This window comes from Nipponia nippon, unplaced genomic scaffold (assembly GCF_047370975.1).
Source record: "Nipponia nippon isolate SJK-2023a ecotype South Korea unplaced genomic scaffold, ASM4737097v1 scaffold_3, whole genome shotgun sequence".
NCBI lineage: Eukaryota > Metazoa > Chordata > Aves > Pelecaniformes > Threskiornithidae > Nipponia > Nipponia nippon.
The window spans coordinates 122446888-122470828 of NW_028262347.1; the positions used below are offsets into that span (position 1 = coordinate 122446888).

Below are 23941 nucleotides of genomic sequence, written 5' to 3' on the forward strand. Positions count from 1 at the left end.
TGTGATTATCTCTTCATGAAGCCAATCTTACTGCTGAGACCATGGTCTTGATATCACGAATGGCTGATAAACTGGGGGGAAGCAACAATTTTTACCCTCTTGCAAGCAAGGAAGTTTACCACCTTGCAATCCTCACATACAGACTATCCATAAAAGCAAACCTCAGCAAATGAGGAATTGCCAGTGAGTATAGCAATAAATTAAAATTTGGGCCACTACATTCATTTTGTGACTAAGGAAGGAGCAGAATGTTGTACCGCCAAAATTAGAAGCAAGTAAACTGCACTGACCTAAGTTTATCCTCAACTACATCTCTGGAAGGCACCCAGCATGCCACAGACCTACAGTTCCCTACGGAGTGTTTGTCAAAAGGGATGCTGGGGGATCATGAAGGGCTACACTGCACACAGAGCAGGCTGAGGATGAGGGTGTAGCATGGGAAACTGCAAAATTATCCCCTATTCAATTACAAATGTCTTGTCTTTAGCAAAAGCATGATCAGACACAAGATCAAATCTACTGGATATTTATTATTTGTTATCCCTATAGAGTAGCACAAGGAAGTCAAACAAGTGACACAGTAGGGAGCACGTAATGGTGTCTACACTAGCTTCTAGTTAAAACATAGCTTCAACAGTGATGAACAAAAATGACCAGTTTAAAAGTGGGTCAGTTTAGAAGCAAGCAATATAAGTCACCATAATTATTTCTTCCAGCCAGCACCACCATTGATTTGCTGTCTCCTCCAACCACCCTGCCTGTTTAAGCCCTGTTGCAGGTTTGCAAGACATGTGGACTAACCTCTACCCAAATCGGTCTTTGAAAACTACCACCCCCCATTTTTTTTCTTAAAGACAAATATCTTGCATAAAAGTAAGAAATCTTCAATATTTTCATGAGGTTGAAAGGTCTTAAAGAAAACATACTTGGAAATAAGTCTATTTTGATTTTTTCTAAAAAATTCAGGATTTTTCTTTGGAATTTGAGCATTCTGCACAAATTATTTCATCCATGCTTTTTATTACTGTTGTCATTTTGTTATTTCATGACATGCAGTGAGAGTGAATAATTTAACATGGTTGAAAGATTAATTTTAATAAAATGCATCAAGTCGCAAAAACATCTTACTCCCTGAAACACGGCGTCCTCTTCTAAAAATCAAAACATCCTCTGTGTTGAAACAGTCAGAAGCTTTGTATTACAGTCAGTACACATTAAGTCTATTTAGACCTATGGGTTTTCTCTTGATACAAAAGATTGTTTGGGTTGTGGGAAACACATATTCCTATATTTTTAGATTCTTGCCAAACTGCTAAGAGTGATTAATATTTTTTCTCCCTCTGTCAAGAGAGTGTATATTTTAAACTATCACATCATTAAATACATGGCACAACTCCACAGTGCTGCTCCCAGTGTCCCACTCAACAGCCTCAGCAGTTCTTTAAAGATACTTTGTTCATAAAACTGAAGGATGTATTGGCAGCAATATAAAGAATTATATATTGTATTTCTCCCCCAAATATTCAGCCATAAACCCTCTTTTAACCCAGCCACGGCACCATCCACCTCTTCAACGAGGATGTCACATGCCTTTCTAAAATGTCACATCATTCGCACAACTTTCTCTAGCCTGAGAAGACAAACAAAACAGCTTTGCAAAGAGATGTCACCAATGTCAGTCTATCAACTACTGAATATTTATAGTGAAAGAGTGTGATAACTGCCCAGAGACACCGATCTCCAGATGTTCTCGGTTCGTACAAAGGAACTGATATTCTGCCCACTCTCAAGGAGTTAGCTTTTATTCATAGCAACCCACACTTGTGGCACCTCTGTGTTTTGGATATCCTCAGTGTAAAAATCAAAGGAGTCCCAGTTTTTGCAGCTGGGCCCCACTTTATCTGAGAAATTCAACATCTGCAGATCTTCTGGATAATCTAAGCAGATTTTGCCATTTATGATGGTAAAAGAGTGCTTTGCCATGACTTCAGGTTTCCCAAGAAAGCCTGAGGTGCCTGAACAGCAAAAGCCTTTGAGTCCACATGCTTGCTTTGACTGGTAAAAGGAAGGACTCCTCAAATTCAGGAGTTTTAGTTCAAAACTTCTTTTTTCTTGTTAAAGGAGGAAAAAAAAAAAAAAGGCAGAAAGATTTGATTCCACATGACTATCATGGAATTCACAGACAGGCAGTTTGATCATAAAATTTGACTCAGAAGTGTTTTTTCCTTAAAAAGGAAATGATTAAACAACTCAAGTATTCGTTATTAACCAACCCTTTCTCTAGTCAGGTCATCTGTGCTTTCAAGAGCCGTTTCTGCACCTTGGCCTATTCCTCCTCAAGGCTCTCACGTCTCAAACAGAAGAGCCCCGGACAGGCAAGGAGAGCCCCAGCCTGCAGGGGAAGACAGACAAGAAATAGCAACTTTCCAAGAGAAACTGGGAGAGGAATAACTGAGGTGAAGCAGTTCCTGCCAGCATACAGAAAGCCACAAAGCCGTGCGTTTTTGTGTTCTTTGCATTGTGTCAAGCGTAACCTGCAATATATCCATTGCCTATAAAGCTCCAAGAAACCAATGAGCAAGGCTGATGTGAATAGGCTGTCTCTGGGTGGAGCGGGCCATCAGCAAAACCAGACTACCGTTGCCAGTGCTGTTATAGAGGAGTAAAGGGTTGCTTCCACCACCAGTGTACTAGCTCTGGCTGTACCATCAGAAATACAAGCAGAAGCAGAGGCCAGATTGCTAATAACTCAAGTTTTGCAGCCCAGCAATAAAGGCAAAGTTATTTGCTGCAGGATTCAGTGGGGTGTCCTTGCTTGACCTCCCTTGTAATTTTACATGTCCTCATTGAGTCAGCAGCAGGAAGCTAAAGGGACCAGGAGAGGTACAAATCTGATCTAGGCGGAAGTTCAGGGAGGACTTTCAGTTAAGTAAATTTTTCCACTTTGGTAAAGTTTCTTGTTCAATACACAGAGGAAAAAGGGAAAAAAAGGTTGCTTTTCTGATTCTTTATCACTCTCACATAATAGCATTGGTGAACTTAGCATATATCCTAGTGTCTTGATTTTTTTTTTTTTTTTTTTAATATAATGCTGGTAAAGTCTCCAAGGCTTAAATAAGAATCTTACCTTGGCTCTCAAGCTTGGCAGACTTTTGGTTCTAATACAACACAGATCAGAGGGTTGTTTTTTGGCTCTCCTACCTGAAATAACTTATTCTCCAACATATGTTTCTATTAGTTATGAAAGCACTATATTCTTGTCACATACCTTCATGAAGTTGGGAAGGTGCCTCAGGTAACAGAATGGCATCTTTTTGTGCAGACTTTCATATCATAAGCGGTGCTTTTTGATACCATCACAGTGAGTAGCTAAGTATAAGAGAAGGAAGCTATCAAGTCTCCTTTGCTTCTAGCGCTCGTTATAGCAAAACAGTCACAAAACAACCTGCCAACAGTCAACAATCAAAAAACAGTCACAACAATAAGAGTCCTACCAGCCTATTTCTCCTGGGCTGGCTTACAAAAGTCACTTCACTGCATGCAGCCCCTATGACTACAGTCAGGTCATTGTCTCCTGAGTTTGCTACAAGTACCAAAGCTTCCATCAGTGCCTCTGAACCCCACCCTAAAGCAACTTGTGCTCCAAGCTCAGGGTCTCTACTGTTGTCTGGATTCAATTTCCCTTTGCGTAGCTCTTCTCCACACCAGGATTTCATGGTTTTTTTTTCCTTTCCTCTCACTTTTTTGACTGCTAGAGGAATCAGGGTAGAAAGTCATACTGAGAAGATCACCTTTCAGATGCAATGACATGATTAATTCAGAAAGCAGCATCTGCCACCTTCCTGGGTATGATGTTCCCAGGTGTTGAGACTCTGGAAACCCCAGGACACCACTCTTGGCTCTGATGAGGGCCACATACCTCAGCCTAAACTCTTTTGAAAACAGGAACATCTACTTTGGTACCTCAGGGAATACCAAGATATTTTTTAAATCTAAGGACTTACACATGCAGAAGCAGAGCACACAAACATCAACTACGCTGATTTTATCTGTTCAATCTGATGAGGGGAGAGAGAAAATGAGGTGAACTCCAGGGAAAACAGTCCTACAGCCAAGGCTGTATCTAGAGATACCAAGTGAGATGGAGGCCATCACACTCCAACAGAAAAGCCACCTCCATGGCAGTCCCTTGTGTGGAAGGTGGAGATAGGGAAGGAAGTCACCCCTTCCTGGGAACATTTCTCCACACTCCCCTGGCCCCTCCACGGGGCAGAGCTTGATCTTACAGGACATGCTTTCCAGGAGACATTAGCTCACCCCACAGTGCAGCTGGTCCAGTTGAAACCATCTTTGCTTCTATGAAGCAGAAATGTGCCTGTTTCTCTGCAAATCTGAGTAACAATCCAGGAGGAGCCTGGACCTGCTCTCCCAGCATCAGCCCTGCTCCTACTGCAGACCCTCAGAGATCTGCCCACCAACTCTTTGTGGGGGAAGAGGGCAAAAGCAAGATTCAGTAATTTAAAAACCAAGCCAAAAAAAAGACCACCAGGAATACCAACTATAAATAGAGCATCAAGTCCTGCTGTAAGCTTGCAATATAACTGAGCTAAAAATAGCAATATGACAAGACAAAGCAGTGCAGCACTGGTGTTGATATGAACAGCAATGTCAAGAGTATGAATATAGAAAAGAATAAGACTTTGCTACAATAATTATCTGCCTAACACAGAACAATGTGGAATAAATATAGAAACCTTATTGGCAAAAAGGCTCCTACTCCCACAGCAATGGTAAAAGAAATAATAAAAAAAACCAAAACAACCAGAAAATTAAACTATAGAAGGAAAAAACCTCTTTTTCTTAGCTATAGTGGTAATTTTCTGGTTTGCTTTTTATTATATGACACACTTGTTTTCTTAAGCAGGAGACCTGACCAGAACAGATCTCAGGCTGTGCATCTCCTGCATACTTGGTCAACAGGTCCAGGAGCACAAGTGGGATTATTTGCTCACATAACACGGTGAGACCCAACGAGAAATTAAAACAGACTGAATGAACACTGTAAAGATCAGGGGAAAAAAAAAAAAAATAAACCGTCACTTCCAATTCCTGTTTATGCCAGCTGACTGCTGTTTTCCTGGTATATAATTCTGACCCCATTCACACTGGCTTTATTATAGAGCAATCTGGGCAGCTACACTCAGAAGCAGGTCACAAAGGAGTAAATACACACAAGTCTGTGCAAAGCAGTTTTTTCGCAGCGCCATATACTCATTCTGTAACACAAGCGGTAACCAGAAAGCTCACAAATGCTTTCAGTGTTGGAAGCAGGCAGCACTATCAGACCAAAGCTGAGTTCCTGGGGTACACATGGCTGGATTGCCTCCTTAGACCCATGCAGCAAGGCGGCCGCCTTATTCGTGGCAAGTGCTCCTTCCTAAAAGCATGTTAGCAAGCAGGCTTGACCTGGAGTCTTCCCAGCATCCATAAACACAGCACAACATGCCTGCTACCAAACGCTGCAGTTCTGGTCAACAAATACTGTGTGGGTTTTGGTTATATTATAAATTCCTCTATAGAACAAAAGAGTATAGATATAAAATTTGCTTTAACTGCTCATTTAAAAATCATGTTGTTTTGGAATTTTACCAATTATTTGGTGATTGCCTATGTATTAGGAAATCTCAAAGACCATTGGTTATTCTTTAGTATGACATACTAATCAGGTTAAACTTCCTAATTCTTTTCCAATATTACACACAAGCAAATTTGACAAGGTGAGCATAAAGGCAAATAATCTGAGGGAATCATGGTGCTTCCTTTCCCAGATGTAGGTAACGACTATAGAAGTTTGCTACCTTTAAACTTGTATTTTATGCCATATAAAAACACTTTGTCTTTTACTGTTCCTCCATTCAATTACTTGATGGTCACACACCATTTCCATTTTCTTTTTTCCTCAAAAACCCAAAGCACAATACAGCATGAACTCCTTGGTCTGAAAACTCAGAATCTCGTGGAGAAAAGTAAGCATGTACTTACGACCAGAGAGAGTTTCTTCCTTGTGTGATGACTCCAGTGAATTTTGTTAGCCTTCGAGCATCTACTTCAATCCACTGATATGGGTCATTTCTTCCTGCACACCAAGCACCGTCATAAAAATCATTTTCGTTAACACCTGCCTGAAAAGAAGGCAAAATTGTCTTCTTAAACCAGAACCAAGAAACTGAAAGTCTTTCATGGGAAAAAGAAAACAAAACATGAAGTCATTATTCATTCCACTTGCTCCTTTGGCTCTGTTTTAAGACCCCTGAGGCTGTCAATTTCAACAGTTGTATGGAACAACCTAAACATTTTCTTACTAGAAGCAGGGAGAATGGTGCAAATTCCCTTCAAAAGCTAAGAACCATTACATATAAACTTAAGTTAGAGTGAGAGAGCATAAACAGAGCTTCAGTTCAGTCCACCTGTAATACCATTTCCCACCAATTTTCAATCCCAGAATTATTGATTTTCATCACTAGGGATATTCAAGCCTTAAGCAAATTAAAACCAAAGGTCAAAAATTTGGGAATGCCCAGCTGTATTCTGACTTGTGTACCAATCTATATCCCAGTTTATGTTGGCAAGAACACCACAAACAGTCTTCTCAACATTTTCAAAGAAATAGCTGCAAGGTATTTTGAGCAAGCTGTATTCTAAATACATCTGAAATAGCATTTAAAGAAACATAGCATCTGAGGTCTTCAGATATTTATCTTATTACTAAAGCCCAGGAAATGTTTTGCACCAAGCTGGCTACTGCCATAGAGAGCAGTAGCTTTTCCATATGGTTCTCTGAGGCTATGTGTATTTTTATGATATTTCATCTGTTTTTAATGTGGATTTATCATTGCCATCCATGCAATTCAAAGGATGAATATTAAATATTTCCCAAATATAAATGAAGAGTCTGGACAATGTTGTAAGTTTACATTAAAGACAGATCTTAAAGTTCTGGTATACAGCTATTATCTGTTCGATGGTATATTTTCAGTTGCAGTGTGTATATACAAAACATAAATGAAGGACCCAAGAATAAAACTGTCAATTAAATTTCCTGAATTATCCCTCAGCTTCCCCCTGAGCAGTATTAGCAGATATTAGTCATAGCTGGGTTACAATGGCAGAGACTGACAGGTCTGTCTACCTCCATTTTTACAGACAGTTTCTACCAAAATAGGCATCAGGGGGGTCTAATTCGCAAAGAGAAGATGCAGTTGTTAACCCCTTTTCCCTATGCGAGGCTGGTGGCATTGAAGGAAGTGCTGCAAAACAATTTAATTTATTCCTAAAATTTCTTGTTTTCTCAGGTATTCAAATCTGAGACAGGGCAGCTGAAAAATTACTTGTTTTCCTGCATGTACCAAATTTACATTAAGCCACCTACTTCTATGTATTAACTCTGATATTTTAAAGTGAAGTTTGTTTAAAAGTCAAGGTACAAGATACAGAGAAAAACTCTATTAACAATGGAAGATAAATTGTTCGAGAAGAACTGAACAAAGGGAAAACATGAGAATATGAATATGATCACTGACCTGAATTATAACCTTTTTCAAGAAAAGGTTTCAATGCATTTTAAAATAAGATGGAATTTGAAGTAGCCTTAGGGTTTAAAACCAATGCTTGCCAGGAAGTGTTAAGATCTGCAGGGCACCTTGAACCAGCATCACGCTAATCCCCTTCACACTGATGAAATCCCACCAATTTCTGCGGAGCAAATACCCATATCTTTCTTTGCTTCAGCTGGCATCCTTGGTCCTCATTCAGACTAAGGATATTTTCCATTGGTGTGATGCTTATCAGGGTGAAAATCTCCCCTCTACATTACAGTGAGGAGAGGGAAGCAGAAGAGAGAAATAGAGCTTATTTGCAAAAACAAAAAAAAAAGAAACCCTAAATTACGTACTCAAGTCTCCATGGTTTCAACAGGACTTAAATAAAGCTAAGCATGTGTTTAATTTGTGTATCAAATATGGGGAGTCTAAAGGACATGCTTACAGTTACGCACAGCTCAAAATATTATGGACTTAAATAGAGAGAGCATAAAAGCAAAGAGAGCATAAAAGAAAAAAAGTGCTGCTACTTCTTCCTGCTCTCTTATTTCCTGACATCAGCTTCTCTGAATATTTTTACTAGGTAAAAAGAAGCACGTGTCTGGGTATAACTATCACAGAGTACTGCTTAGAGAAGAGAGGGGAAAAAAAAAGTTTAATCAATGAGAAGTGCTTGTTAGAAATATTTCCAAAGGAAAAGAATTCCAACAAATTTGCATCAAAATGTCTCTTTTCAAGCTTCAAGTCTGTATTTTTTCTTAATGTGTTTGAGGTTTTGAATTTGCCCTGTGGCCACTTCAAAATATTTTTTCCATTAAAAAAATCCTTACAAAAATCAAATATTTAGTAGTTAAAATTGCTATTAAATTTCTTTACAAAAATTTTCATTCCTGAAAGATGAGAACAGTTATCATCAAATATTCAATCAAAGAATATAGATCAAGATACGTTTTCTCAGTAAGATGTTTACCTGAATTTAAAAATTGTATATTGAATTAATGGAGATAATGGATTCAAGTTATGACATGTATAACTTTAAGCTATACATTTTAAGCACTTACTTACATTATCTTCATAAGTAGGAGAGTGAAGGAGCTAATGAAAATTGGAAGTAAGGACTAGGTCTTAAGCAAAGCCTTTTTTCCTTCACTGAATTTTCAAGAATAACTCAAAGTCTAACCCAGCTTATATTTCACTTGCAGCCAAATGCAAAAACATTTCTCAATATGCAGTGTCTTATGAAAAAATACCTTTTTGATATAAGAAAAAGGACTTTTTCTCTGTCACTCCTGAATAAGTTATCTATAAATGTGAATGTTAAAAACTGTAATTCAAATAAAACAAATCAACTGTTTATTAGGTACCCAGAAGCTAAGATGAAGGGAAATCAAAAGGTTACAATTCCTTTACAACTGATATGACTTCTGATTTTAATTCATGTTTCTCTTCCGAGTTAGACATGTGCAAGACAGAATAAACTCTTGCTCACGTTATCACTGTTCCAAAAGCCTTATTTCTATAACAAGGAGAAAGATATTACTGCCTAATGTATTCAAATGAAGAAAGAAATGTCAGTCTTCTGTCACAAGTGAGCTGGAGCAGCAGTAAAAATATACCTAATATCAAACCATTTCTGCTTAAACTTTTCTCCATTCCCAGCAGGGTGATCACAAACATTATTTTACCATAGGAAGTTTGGGAGGGAAAAAAAAAAAAAGCATTACTCATCACAGATATTTATAGCAACCACTGCCAGTAGAGAAGAATTAAAGCACACGGGCTGAAAGCAGAACTTCAATAATTCTGTCTTTTGCTTGTGTTTTGGTAATGGAGCTTTTAAAAGGAACTGGTGCAACAAAGAACTGAAAAGACAAAAGGCAACACAACCTGCTTATTTGCATACACATGATTGCATTACTTGGTTAATCTTCAGTGTTGTTTGGATTTCTCCAACCAGGAAAACGAGGAAGGGGAAGAAACATAATTTGGCTAATTTTTTCAGGTTTTAACCATTGCTAATTATTGTACAAGTGACTAATGACTTTTATCCCTGAAGGCAGACCACCTCAATGAATATTATTTTATGCTATGATTTTCCCTGATGATGTTAAATTACTCCTGGTTGTGCCACTATTGCAGTTGCAGGCTGGATCTCCAATATACAGGGCTCTAGTAGCACTGCTCCTGCCCTCGAGAGGTCCCAGCTTAACCACCACATTCGTACAGGACAGGGAGCAAAAATCAGGTCCCACACAGTGCAAGGTCCCAAGAGAAGCAGATCCTAGAAAGTCTTATCCAGTCCTGCTAAGCCTGTCCTTCTTCAGATAAAGCATATGCTCCCTGATTAATTTAACACAGTTCAAATAATCTAAACTGAAAAAAATAACCCTCAGAAGCCTTTGAAAAACTTCATTATTCTGTGAATTCCCTGTGAACTGGGGCAGTGCCAGTTACCTAGGGTGAGCCCTAAGCTTCTCAGCTGACTTGGCATCAAATGATGAAGTTGAGCAGAGAGTGTATTTTGTCTTATTTCAGGGAGGAACACAAGAGTCACCTGAATATTGTGATGGCACTGGGGCAATACCCAGACCATGCCACAAGGGCAGCAGCCCATAAAATTGCTCATCACCCAACATATAGCATAGTGCTCTGGTGAAACTTCAGCAGCACATTGGCCTCTCTGACTTGGGCCAAGTGTTTTTCTTCAGGTGCAGTACTAAACAGCATGAAAACACAGCTGCTTCAATCCCAGTGCCTTTTGCCTTTCCCCAGCATGCCACAACCCACCCTTCTGAGCAGCAAACAGAAATCACCAGGGACCTCATTACCCATCCGGCATGTCAGTCCCCATAGTACCTATTCTTGGTTATAAGCATATGTCTTTTAAATACCACTGAAATTCAGAAGTCTTAATGCAAAGTAAAATTAAGCACTGAGACCCAAGTGACAGGGAAGAGATGTGCAAATTCTAAGTGGCTTTTAAAAATTTTAAAGTGCTATTAATTTTAAGCTAATCCCAAGGGAAGAGTTATCCAAAGAAAAATACATGCAAGCCCATATTTTTAACACTGCCAGTCATAGTGGTAACTCTAAGTGGTCAAGGGGTTTAGGTAATTACTGTATCTACAGTATACATATAAGCTTTCAGTAAGGGTAAAAGCCTTTGATTCAAGGATTACTAGAAATCTTTATTAGAGGTAAAGATGTAGCAGAGAAAAAGGGCTACATTTAAACAAGAAAAGTAAGCCAGAGAAGTCACGTTGCTGTAAGTCAGGTGTTGTTGGGTTATTTGTATATGAGCCTCCCATGGTCCTGGGATCAGGTAAGTCCCTATACCAGAAAAGAGTAAAAACAGCTTTTGGATAATAAGGAGAATCAATCCACGTAGAATTCATACAACTCAAGAAAATGACAACACGGAAGTCTGTATCAAGCAGAAGCATGACATCGTGAAGCCTTCGTTCACAGCAAAAAAAGGCACCATCTTTTGAACAAAGACGAATAAACCCCCAATGTTATATATTTTATATATAAAACCATATATTTTTATGTATGAAACCAAATACTATATAAACAAAACTGTAATAAACTAGTTAAACTTTCTTATAGAACCTATCTGAATATCATCTGCATACCATTTTTGTGTTCATGAGGTTTTTTTTTTTTTATTTTCCTAGCAGAGAATATGAAGTAAAGAAGCAAACCACCTCGCTCAGATCTCAAAAGGAATTAACTATGAAGGCTGCAGGTGAGATCTCGCATTGCGCCCAACCCACTGTACCTGTACACTGGCTTGGAAAAGAAGAGCCTGTTCCCACCGCGGTGCTGCCCGCGGGCTCCTGCCACTCACCTCCAGCAGGCTCTGCTGCTCACATGGCTACAGAGCAAAAAGATTTACTGAGCTTTTGGACCAAAATTAATTCATTTAAACAAACAATAAAAAAATGAAGAGGGGAGCAGGTTTTTTCCCTGTAGAGAAGCTCACAGAGCCATTTGTGCAGAGGCACTAGAAAAAGCTGAAGCAAAAGGGGAGCAACCTCACCATGGGATTTTAAAGCCAAGAGTGGTCCCTCCTTCCAGCAGCTGCCCACCGTTACACTGCAGTGGGCACCATGGGAAATTGCACTGATGATGAGAGCTCATCCTTCCTAGTCCCAGTCTAAGTTCATTAACTAGCAAACCCCTTCAGCTGGAGAAAAAAAAATTAATACCTAATGGAAGGTCTAATAATGAAAGGTAACTAATAAATGAAATAGTCTTTAGAGATTTTTCACTATTGGCTTGTTGCTAGTATCCTATTTATGACTTTGAGTTTTAAATGTTGTACTTTGTTATGCAAAAGTAACATTTTTACACTGGAAAAGACTGTAATTCAGAAAACAGCACTAATAAAGTGAAAAACAGAAACACAAGAAGTGGGAAAATAGAACTTGGTCCTGCAAAGCACCTAAGCACATCTGTAATATTAAATAAAAGAAGCCAAACCAGATTGTATGTTACTGACTTCCGAATTGAAGCATTTTTTGGCAGCATAATCATTGCCTCTGAAAAGCTGCCTTAGGGCAAGTGCTTCACTTAAAACCACACTTTCAATTAACCATTGTCATTAACTACAGGCAAACAACAAAAAAGCAACTGCTGTGTGAGCTCCCTTCCAGGCTGATTGTTAAGGGAGCTGGGATGATTCCCCACAGCTGGGAAGGGAGCACTTCTGGGCTGCCTCCACCTTTGCTTGCTCATAGAGGTCTGTTTGGATTTACACCCTCAGCACGCTAAGTTTGGAGTTTTTTCTACCTAAGCCCCATGAATCTAAAGGTTATCCATCAACCTTACTCACTTCTATAATTCCAGTGTTTCTCCTTCATTTGAATTACATGAGCTGACAAAGTAGTCAGAACCAATAACCATCCATTGGTTCTCTTTATACAACAGTACAACCTTAAGCCATTCTCCCACTTAGGAGAAAAATTGATGTTACCTGAATATTAAGCCTTCCTCTGTGGGCCCCAAGGCCATACCGCTTCGCTGTAGAGGCATGGAGCTGGAAGTCAGTAATTTTTAATGTCTCTAGACCAAGTGGAGGGCAATCTACAAAACAAAAGATTGATTAAAATTTAATTAAAAAGAAAAAAAAAGCAACACAAAACAAACAAGTATTCAAAGTTTCTGGATTTCGCTTGTGCCAAACTGGCTGGTGTCCTCAGATGGTATAAATGAGCACAGCACCGCTGAAGTCAATGAGAAATGGCAGCTCTCATAAAATCGCTGAAGCAATGCTGATTTACACCAGCTGAGGATCTGGCTTTTTGAGGGTCTCGGATAGTTATCACTGCTTGCTATATGCTCCTGTTTTTCACAAATATGCACAGTATTTCCTGTCAAGTGCTTTTCAGTACTAAATGCCAGTAAAACGACCTTTTTCTCTCTTTTTGGCATTATCTTTTTCATCTCTTGTTTTGATTCCCCCCCGGCCCCGTACTCATTCCAAGCTACTGTATGAAGTTATGTTTCTAATTAAAATCTGTTCTGGAAACTTCAATCAGTCCCTCACATTGCACAATAGCATCTGTTACAGAGATCTGGGAGGCCGGACAGCGGAGCTCTGCAGACGGAATGACTAAGCACAAAGAGGGCAATTTTGAAACAAGGGGCCATCCTTCTAAGCTCCAAATTGTGCAAAGCCTTGAAGAAAGAAAAGCAGATGCCGTTACTTTAGCAGCTAGCCAGCAATGCAGCAAACTAGAGCCTGGAGCTCTGGCTTTGGCAGATAAGATGTTGGAAAGAGTCTACTTCATGATTATCAGAAAAATATTCTGCTCTAAAATGACCCCAGCCACCACAGTATTTAAGTCCCTCACAACGCTTAGCATATTATCCTCAAAATACCATGGTGAGGTGGGGAAGACCCACTCTCGGTGTTTCACAGAAGGTGAACAAAAGCACAGAGAGACACTTTGGGAGCACCTAAATTGTACAACAGAACACAATTTAGAGACCCTGAAGTCAGCTCCAGCTGGAATTAGAAAGTCTGCATGGGGCAGAGGTGGAAAGCAGTGTCATACTTATTATTTCGATCAGGTACTTTTAGGTTAGACTAGGTTTTGCACTGCCATGGCCGTATTACTTCTGGGTTTGGAGAGAGGACAGATTTTTTCTGCAGTTGAGTGTGGGAGGTTTGCTGTAACTTGCACAACGGGCTGGGACAGCGACAGGAGCCGAGCACCAGTCGTGGAGCCCAGGCCACATTTCCAGTCCCCAGACCACCCCTCCAGTCCCCAAACCATCTCTCCTCACCACCTGCCTGACGGCTGGGATTGCCGTCTTGCTTGTGCCATGGTTGCTGGAGAACTGTCCAAGAGCTCACTCCCATGCTCTATACCTCTATCCAACTTACTTAGATATATATATTTAATCACTCACCAAAAAGTCATGCGGGTACGTACCTGAGAATCTCATCCTGACCATGTCTAACTTTCAGGTGTCATTTTGCATTACTGTGCACAAACTGGCAAAACGTATGAGATTTTCCCATGCTCTTCCTGAGCTCATAACAACCTAAAATCCCTCAGGAAGAATGTCACGTGCTGTCAATTCACGCTAGTATTTCTTTGTTCATCCTTAGGAAAGTTCTCACACAAATCCAGGGCCAAATGTCTCCATCAGAGACAGTAAAGACAGATGCTAAATATTAGTGTATTTTCTAAAGTACCAGCAGTGATCTTAGTCTTACACAAGAGACAAAATGTAGACAGTTTCTCATTTCAAAGAGCTTTCAATCTAATTATCCAAAGCAGAGGAGAGACAGGATGTGTAAGGAAAGCCAGAGGAAGGAGTAGCTCAGAGGATTTTTGTTTCATTGGCTGATCGTTTTAGTTGCATTTCTTTAGAGAGTGTTTCATCTTTCATCGTACTCCGACTGGAAGAAGTCTCAGGCTCTGACAGATCTCTACTGGGAGTAAATTATATAGCTGGGAACAGCCTGCCTTTCTTTAACAAGTTCAGTCCTCAAGACAGGTTTGGAAATCAATCTCATGGTGTAATCCTGCAAATGCTTTTGCACTTTGGTATATTTTGCTCTGTGAATAGTCTCACCGTTCCCAGACACTCAAAACCTATCCAGAAGTACCCATGCCAGTTCTGAGCTGAAAATAAAAACAAGCTGCTTTTACACACTCGCTTTATAAAATATAATTTAATTTGATGTTTTTACTGCACCTAACAAGGCTAAGGGGCAATCTACAGGTACTGCTCTGCTAGGAGTTAATAAAAAAGTAGAAAATTTCTCACAAAGTGAACAGCCAGCTCCATCAGCAATGGATCCACTGAAGCTCGGTCTCTTCCAGATTGCGTTTCACAGCCCGTTCTCTGCTACCAAACAGGAGCAAAGGCTTACGGAGCCGCCCCGGGGATCGCCAGCACATCGTTGCTCCGTGGGGGACACGGCCACACGATCCGCAGTTCCCTTCCTCACCTTTGCTCTCTTCTGTACAGAGCCCTGTTTTCATGAAACTTGCAGGAAAGGCACTATTTTTGAGCCTGTCAGACCTGGCTGAAGTTACCTGGAGTGACATACACCTGCCAGTGTATGTACAGTAAGTGGGTTTGGTTTTATTCAGACTGAAATGTTACTAATTTACTATAAAACTGCAATATTCTTGGGTTGCCTGTGGATTTCATGGAGGGTTTCTTAGACTGCAAGGTGGATATTTACAGGCTGCAAGAATTGCCTGCATGTATTTGTGTGTATTACTTCTGTTTCTAGAGAAACTGAAGCCTAATAGTAGACTCAAAAATGTTCATATAGATCTCAGTTAAACATGCCTGACTGCTCTTTATTTTTCAAGGATGAATTATTTGTATTGTCTGTGAATGCATCAGATTAACAGGCCAATATTATGAAATGTTCAATTTAACAGGAGTTTTCAATGAAAGCAAGATTAGGCTCTAAGAGTAGACAGGAGGTATCTACGATATGCAGTACAGATACCTTTGATGAAAACTGCAATAGGTTGTTAACAATACGCTCTCCTTTCTCAATGTGCTCAAGCCTTATGCTATTTCACGTGAAATCATCAGGATCTTTACCATCGGTTCAATAGTACCCAGGAATTTATTTTTTACTGTTTTTTATATAAATTAGTAGGAGAACACCTAACTTGCTTTCTCTGGAAGTGAACTAGACTTTAAGCTGTGACTTCACTAACTTACCAAATCATGTAAAGATTTTTTTCTTTTATCTTGGTAAGAAAAATCAAGTATTTTGCTCCAATACTGAACTGAAAATTAATGAAAAGCATTCATTTCACAGTTGGCCCCTCTTTCTCCAGCGAGCATCCCAAACTGGGAACAGAGCAGCAGGATTCTCCATAAAAGACCATTGACCTTTAGATGTTTCCATCTGTGCAGCTTTGCACGGGGATGATATTCTTGGAGTCATCAAGCCTATTGTTTGCAGTAGCTTTGATGTATGGAATTTGTGCTGTTTTCCACAAGAGAAGACCGTTGATTTTGCTTTTAAATGAAATTATGTCTTTTATTTATAGCCATAATATTTGACTATTAACACTTTAGGAATATTAATTTTTTCCACATGCGTATGAGTTCCAGAGTTAATAAAGGGATGAAGAGAGGAGCACATTAGACCAAAATATCAATCTGTAATGTACAGAGATGGTGGGGGCAAATTTTTCACTATGGCTTCATCAGATTAACTCCAAGTTACTCATTATAATACAATACCATCCACTTAAAGTTGCCATTTCACTGCTAAAAAAAAATAAATCCTGAGTCATACTGTGAATTTAATTTTAGATAAATTATTTTGTTGGTACCTGTGTCCCCTGCCTTAAAGCTACTAGAGATAACCAGGAAAACCCTATTTTTGAAAAACGTACAGGAAAAGAAACTGATTTATGGCATTCATAAATACTGTACTTCTTAAAGTATTGTTTTAATATGTTTTATTTAAGAAATCTTCCATATAACAATGAAAATTGACACACAATCAATAAGACTGTCTTAATGATTTTGTATTCTCCATGCTAGTTTGAAAAACACTTGCAGAAGCTACAGAAATTGAGTAGCATGAACAACCGGAGCAGTTCATACCACACAGATTCAACTGGAAATGACCTAGTTATTTGGTCATTTCTTTAACTGGTTGAAAAAGTAATCATAAAATACAGGAAATTCAGCTATGGCTTTGAAAGACATTTAAATCCACATACTATGTACATAACAACTTACTAACAAAATGCAGCCAGAGTACCTATGTTTCAGAGCGACCGAAAAGCAAGCATTAAGCTTGCAGGTGCAAGGAAGAGGCTGAGTTATGGGCATTTCTCTCTTCCTGGCCCATATCCAACCATGATTTTGTGCGTTATTTGCAACCATGAATAGGTATTCACTTTAGAAGCAAGCCATTAATAAGATGTCTGGATCAAATTAATTAATTCCAAGATGTAAAAAGAGATGGGGCTTGGATTCAGACTTAATAACATTTGTATCTTGAAGAGTGTTCTTGTGAGGTTTCCATTTCGAAATAGCTTTCCTATTAGCTATGTTAAATGGCTATATCTCAGTGTCCATTATTTTCAGTTATGCTTCTGCTAGTCAGGCAGATGATTGTATCCCACCTACGGGCAGCAAGGCATTTCTGATACTTCGACACTGTCAGCAATCGCCTGTCCCTTGAACTCAGGAGAGGGAAACACTTGATAATTACTTCAGTCACAACCTCATCTCTTGAAATCTGAACTTACCAGTTACAATTTAGGGCTTGCCTATACCGAGAGCACTACCTGAAGAAGCTACTAAGCTCTCTTCTCAAGCCAACACCAATTCATCTCGCAATCTCAGCATGGCTCTGTGCAAGGATATTAGCCCAGGTTTGAAAGTAGTTTCAGCCTCCTGATGGCTGTGCCCTACTGATGCAGCATCTTCCACTGAAATGCTGGTCAAAAAAAACACCTTCTGCAGAGCCAGCTTGGTTGTCTTTACAGCTGCACTATAATTATAGCTGCTCTGCTGCAACATTAGCTGTTCTTTATGATAAAACTGTATTAGCAGGCATTCTTAGAAACATATTAATTCTGTAAGTAGAAGATATATGTATGAACAGGGCAAGGAAAACACTTCTGTTCATCTTTATTGCCTAAATTATTCATTTATTTTATTTTCTTTTGGTCTAAATAAAGATTGTCACACAAGCACAGATTGTCTTTATGGCTTTTGTATCTAATAAAGATGCATTTAGGAAATCATTCTGTACTGTTCTTTCAGAGGCAAAACAGACAAATTATTGTTTTATTTACAGCATATTTTCCATCAATTTAGGAATATGTTCAGTTTTTCAAATGGAAAGAAAAAAGAAGCATCAAGTTTCCTTTTCACTTATATTTTTAAAAGCCATACCTATAATCCTTTTCAATTCCTGCAAGTCTGTTCTTGTCTAACTCCTCATGCACAGTGATACTCAGATCTAGAAATGGAGGAATATCAGCCTTGTGCATTCTGACAGTCTCCTTGACATTTGGAGGCAGAATGTACTTTATTTGTGATGATTTTAAATGTGTTTTAGCTCCAGGAGCTTTGTCATTTTTAAATACGTAAGAATCTCCTTGCACTTCAAAATGTTTGTTTGGGGAGAAAGGATGTCATGCTACAGAGATACAGCAGTTCACAGCAGACAAGAGGAGGTCAAGGCAGCGCTGACGGTGGGTTAACACAGAATTTTATCTATGCGAAGAATGGTGTTAGTGCCAGAATTTTTTGTTGTTGCTGTCAGTATCTGTACCTTTGTCTTTGGGGCTTGAGCTTGCAGCACCAAAGTCAACAGAAGAACATCACTATGATAAGTATGAAGACCTCATCACCCTTCCAGTATAACTGATTTCTTTAAGCCATACATTTTCCATCAAAACATATACTGCCCGTATGATTTTCAATAACACAGCACATCCCAAGTTATAGCTGAATTCAGCAGCAACACGGACACTGAAGTATCTTTAAAAATTATGCTGGTCAGTTTAGAGGGTCAAAACCACATTGCACATCTTGGCCTTAGTGTGGCCAGAGTTTGCCCAAGTCGGGGCATGACAGTGGCCAGCAGACACCTACAGCAACAGAGGTGATCTGTCACTGTTGGAAGGGAAGCAGGTATGGTGCCAGCATGATGTGTTCTAGGATGCTATTTCTATTTCTAGCAGCAGCCTATCACTGTAATTAATACCAGTTTCTTCTTTCTGTAAACCCATTTGCCTATCAGACTTGGCTGTAGACTCGTCCCTTCTCTGGAGACCTTGTTCTCTGGGGACTCAACACACATCTCGCCAACACAGTATGGTCAGGTATCTCATGGCAAAATCCTGTGTCGTTAAGACAGATTTAGTTTTAGGTTTTGATTCCCTGTTTCTTTTTCTGGGCCATCCCTGTGCAGGTGCAGAATTTAGGCCTTGTTTAAGCAAAACACTTAAACATATAGTTAACAAAGATGCAAATCTATGAAGCTATGATATAGGTAAGTCAAGCACACAATCAAACATATATCTTGAGGGATGAAGACTTTAACACTTATTATACTACTAATACTATTCTTTATGGTCTTGGACAAAAATTATTAATGAGGTCAATATAATATATTTTACCCTAACAGCTAAGTTTAGAGCTTTCCCTATGAAAAGTATGGTTGATAATTCATCTTCCAACAGCAGAAACTTTTAATGGAAACTCTCGCTGTCTAAGTCCTGTGTCCCAAGTAATACCTAGGTCACAGGTATGCAAAGTATTTTAATACTGTAATGCACCTGAAAGGTGAAATAACAGTAAAAGCACATTTCTGCTGACCTGCTATTTATTGAAAATAGCTTTTGATTGCTTCGCTGTGATGGACAGCCTTTGTGGGGGCTGAATTAAACAGAACAAGGTTCTCCGTTTTCTAAATAATTTGTTATATTTACAGTCTTAGGACATTTGTGGGGGGAATGTGGTCTAGCTAAATTTTGCTGTTTTGATGATGTGATCGTGGAAGTGTGAAATTTCCACAGATGTTCATGAATCAGACTCTATACTTGGTATGGCCCAGCTTCTCCCTGGAAACAGGTCCATGCATTTCAGTCTGAGCGGTTTTCTGACTTTGTTCACATCCTAAGTGTTGCTAGCAATACATACTAGTTTCTTCTCTGGCCTGAATTCAGCCCACCAGCCCCCATGCACCCGAGATTAATTGAAACAGTACAGACAGATGAAGGTTCTTCAAGCACACACAGTTTGCTTTTATTTGCTTTTTCTTATAAACCCATTCCCAGGGCACTAAAAGAACAAAGCAAGCAATGTGCACTTACAACAAATCCCCTATATAGAAGTTAAAATACTGAATTATGGTCCCAGATCATAGATCAAATACATTATTAAATAGATGCCAAAATTTTCTATCCTAAGACAACATTAATTGTTCTCTAATGTTGCATCAAAGCTGTACATTTTTCTAGGACAGGGAACAAATATTGCACAGGGATTTAAGACGTCGGGGACTTGTCTCAGAAGGAAAAGGCAATATTTATCACAGCACTGCAACATACACTTATCCCTATGGTTGCTGTTGAAGATTAACTCAAAAAAAAGCCACAAACGCTTTTGGTTAGAAGCCACAAAACCCAACTCTGTTAGAGGTTTGACCCAAAGCCTCCTTAAATCAGGAGGAACATTCTCATGGGCTCTAGGTGAGGGCAAAGCCTGAGTGAGGCTCCCACAAATGTTACCCATCTGATGTCTCAGAGCTGCTTTTGATGATCAAATATGCCTCTTCTTTGCAACCATCTTCTCCAGGGGCTGCCTCTGGGCCATGGAGCTGTGTTTTGACAGCCTCTTAGCCTGTGGGGGAGGGAAGTGCTTTTTAATACTAGCTTGCTAGCTAGGCACTGCTTTGTCTTCCAGGTAAACACACTCTTTTCCCTGATAGGAGTCCCACCAGAAGATTTGCTGCAATGGTCTTTCATGTGTCCTGCACTACCCATGCTTCAAAAACTGAACCAGCTCTTTAGGAAAGGAGGTAGTTACAGAGATGTTGCAAGTAACTCCTGCCTGATGGCACAAGGCCAGTCCTGGACAGGCAAGGTGTCCGCTGGAGTCAGAGGCAGCAGGCGAGAGTGAAAGCCCTGAGATGGTTTCAAGGTCACCAAATCTGATACCAGTGACACCCAGAGCCCTCCCGTGGTGCAAAGACACCAAACGCTTCCATGCTTTCTTTACACCACCTGGACACTGTGCACCAGCTGGCAGGGTTGGGCACAACAGTTACTTGAAAAGTTGCAGGGTACAGACTCTATGCAATGGTAAAAGTGTTTCTTCTCCTGCTTCCAAGGTTGAAGGAAAATTCAGTAATTAAAGGCAAATGAAGAATAAATTAAGAATTATGTTGATCCTTTAGGTCACGTCTGACATGAAACCAAACATTTCTGAGATTCAGAAAGTACACTTCTTTTTTTCTTTCATTACTTTTCACATTTTTGCTCCCTCACAAACCCAGGTTGTGGCTGGTTCTAGATGCAACAAAACAGCACATTTAGCAGGAAGAGCTTCTATTATTCCTGGCACAGCTGGACGCAGGAATTTCCAGAAAGCCTGTTCTCTGGGAGTTTTCTGGCCAAGCTTTCAGACTCAAGTGGCTTATCTAAATTCCAGACGCCATATACATTCCTTGAGCTGCCTACTGTTGCCACCGTACAGCCTCCTTAGGAGATGACGTGATTTATGACATGGGCAATACAGGAGCGCAACCCCACATGCACAAAGTCAGCATGCTTGGGCACAAGAAGCATTTTCCATTTTTCCTCCTGGATCTGGTTCTTGCTGCCTGTGGCCCTTGTGCTTAGAGGGAAGAAGCAACCGTACCCATACATGTCTGCAGGCAGCACACTCCTCCAGGTGGAGAGGTGAGTAGGTGTGGAAACACTTGTCCATAGCTCTTGCATGTCTTAAACTGGTTTTATCTCTCTTTCCCCATGTCTCTTTAGGAGAAGAGAAAGGCAGAGGAAAGGGAGGTGCAGGCAGGCACCCCAGAGTTTCTCCCTCGCTGCCCATGGGAACACCACCTTGCTGACCTGACATGGGAAAGGATGAGGGCGGGAGTCATCTTGCAAACCTGGTCATGGCATCCAGGCCATTACCAAAGGAATGATATGAGTACAAGCTGTATTCAATGCGGACTGTCAGCTTATGGAGGCATTAAGTATCACTGTAGGCATAGCCCCAGGAAAGGTTTCCAGAAGCCAGTAATACAAGGTACCCTCTCATTTGTACCCAACTCTGACAAGTCTTCCACTTTCTCTACAAAGGACTATGTGTATTTAGTTGCTCTGAAAAAGACATATTATTCCCTTTAATGACCTACAAAAATACAGCCTGAAAAATATAATCTCAGTTTTTAACTTTTTATTATGGGCTTTGACTAAGGCTGACTTCTGTGCTATTAATTGTAAAATGTCTCTTCTGATGTTTTTCTGAAGCACAGGATGAAGACTTTCTGTAATTCCAGCTAAAGCCACAAAACTGAGTACAGCCATCAAAAATGAGAACCATCCTTTCTTCTCCAGAGCCAAACAAATAGACTTAGCCAAATGATGGAGAAAAAAACTGAGCCTGCTCACACAATGGCTGGGTATAGGACTAAAATTACCATTAAAACCACATATCTGTCCAATGTGTTCATGCCAGAAATAGCTTAAAATATCAAATCAATGAGGTATACTGCAATACCAAAGGTTCTACAATAAGAACATTAATTGTAGCCATTAAAAATAAACATTGACACTTGGAATACCATTAACAAATACAAAATCAAGACAGAAAATAGCTACTATCTTAAGATACTACCCTGGCCCAATAAATGAGACACCTTTAAAGTGCTAAAGTTTAACCACTTTAACAATTCCATTTGAGTGTATTTTACCAAAAATAGTACAACTGCATAAAAAAAGTTGTATGAATATAAAACTGACTTATGGCGCAATTATTTTCCTCCTCTTCTATGAAAGCTGTAGTAGCAACTTTATACAGAAGCAAGTATATCCATAGTTAGGTATAGCACGTTTGCTGTGCAGTTGTACAGAGTAACAGCATAGTCAGGAAATTCCTTAAACATACATAACCTAAAAATTTTCCATAACTTTGGGCCCTGGAAATATACATCTACCAAGAATTCTGCCAGCTTTAAGGATTTTGCAGCAGAGCCACCCTTTTGGAGCAAAACAGGCATCCCAGGCAGCACAAGGGAAGGATCCACATGGGAGGACATAGGAAAGGGGCTGTATATAGAATCATAGAATCATAGAATCGTTAAGGTTGGAAAAGACCCTTAAGATCATCGAGTCCAACCGTTAACCCAGCACTGCCAAGTCAACCACTAAACCATGTCCCTAAGCACCACGTCTACCCAGCTTTTAAATACCTCCAGGGATGGAGACTCAACCACTTCCCTGGGCAGCCTGTTCCAATGCCTGACAACCCTTTCGGTTAAGAAGTTTTTTATAATATCCAACCAAAACTTCCCCTGGCACAGCTTGAGGCCGTTTCCTCATGTCCTATCTCTTGTTACTTGGGAGAAGGGACCAATCCCCACCTCACTACAGCCTCCTTTCAGGCAGTTGTAGAGAGCAATAAGGTCTCCCCTCAGCCTCCTCTTCTCCAGACTAAACAACCCCAGCTCCCTCAGCTGCTCCTATGCTCCATCACAAGGATCAGAATTACACTCCTGGGGCTATAGTAGACCTTTAGCTTCAGCAGTTCTCTAAAAACACTTAATTTCACTGAAATAGGTGGCACCACTCTGCTATCACCCAGTTTTCACCTTCTCGCTCTCCCTTGCACACACAGGAAGCCCACACACATAGAGCAGGAAAGACTTGAGAGATTGTAAAGGAGGTCTCATTAGTACTGATGAGCCATTAAATTTTATCGCCACTGCTATAGTTATCCCCATTCCCAAGTACTAAATTTACACTTGAGAAAGACTGAAATCAGTCACTTCCCAGTCAGCACTACTAAATGTTATTCAAGTTTTAACCAAGTTAAGCTCTAGCATAGACCAAACTGTATTTCTTTTACTTTTTTATAAGGTGGAAAACCTGGTGTATACGATATTGAAACAGATGCATTAACTTCCTTTGATGAAGCAGTCCAAAGCCTAAGACAAGTAAATCAGGGATGAAGAGAGAAGCACTTTGCTATTCAGTTTTGCGTTTCATAGTAGGCTGTTTAGTTTCTGACTTAGCTCTTGGTGGGAGCCAGCAAACTTCAGAGCCAGCATGATGAAGTAGTATGAGCTATGCCTTTAGGCAGCAGACAGT

General features: G+C 39.9%; 1 protein-coding gene across 1 annotated transcript in view; it reads right to left on the reverse strand.

Annotated features, from left to right (window-relative positions):
* CPXM2 (carboxypeptidase X, M14 family member 2) overlaps positions 1–23941 on the reverse strand; it is a 78940-nt gene that overhangs the window by 39423 nt on the left and 15576 nt on the right. Inside the window, exons 2-3 of the mRNA XM_009475751.2 lie at positions 12577–12686; positions 6043–6182 (exon numbers count right to left, since the gene is read on the reverse strand). Of these exons, the coding sequence (XP_009474026.1) occupies positions 6043–6182; positions 12577–12686 (250 nt within the window). The remainder of the gene's footprint in view (positions 1–6042; positions 6183–12576; positions 12687–23941) is intronic.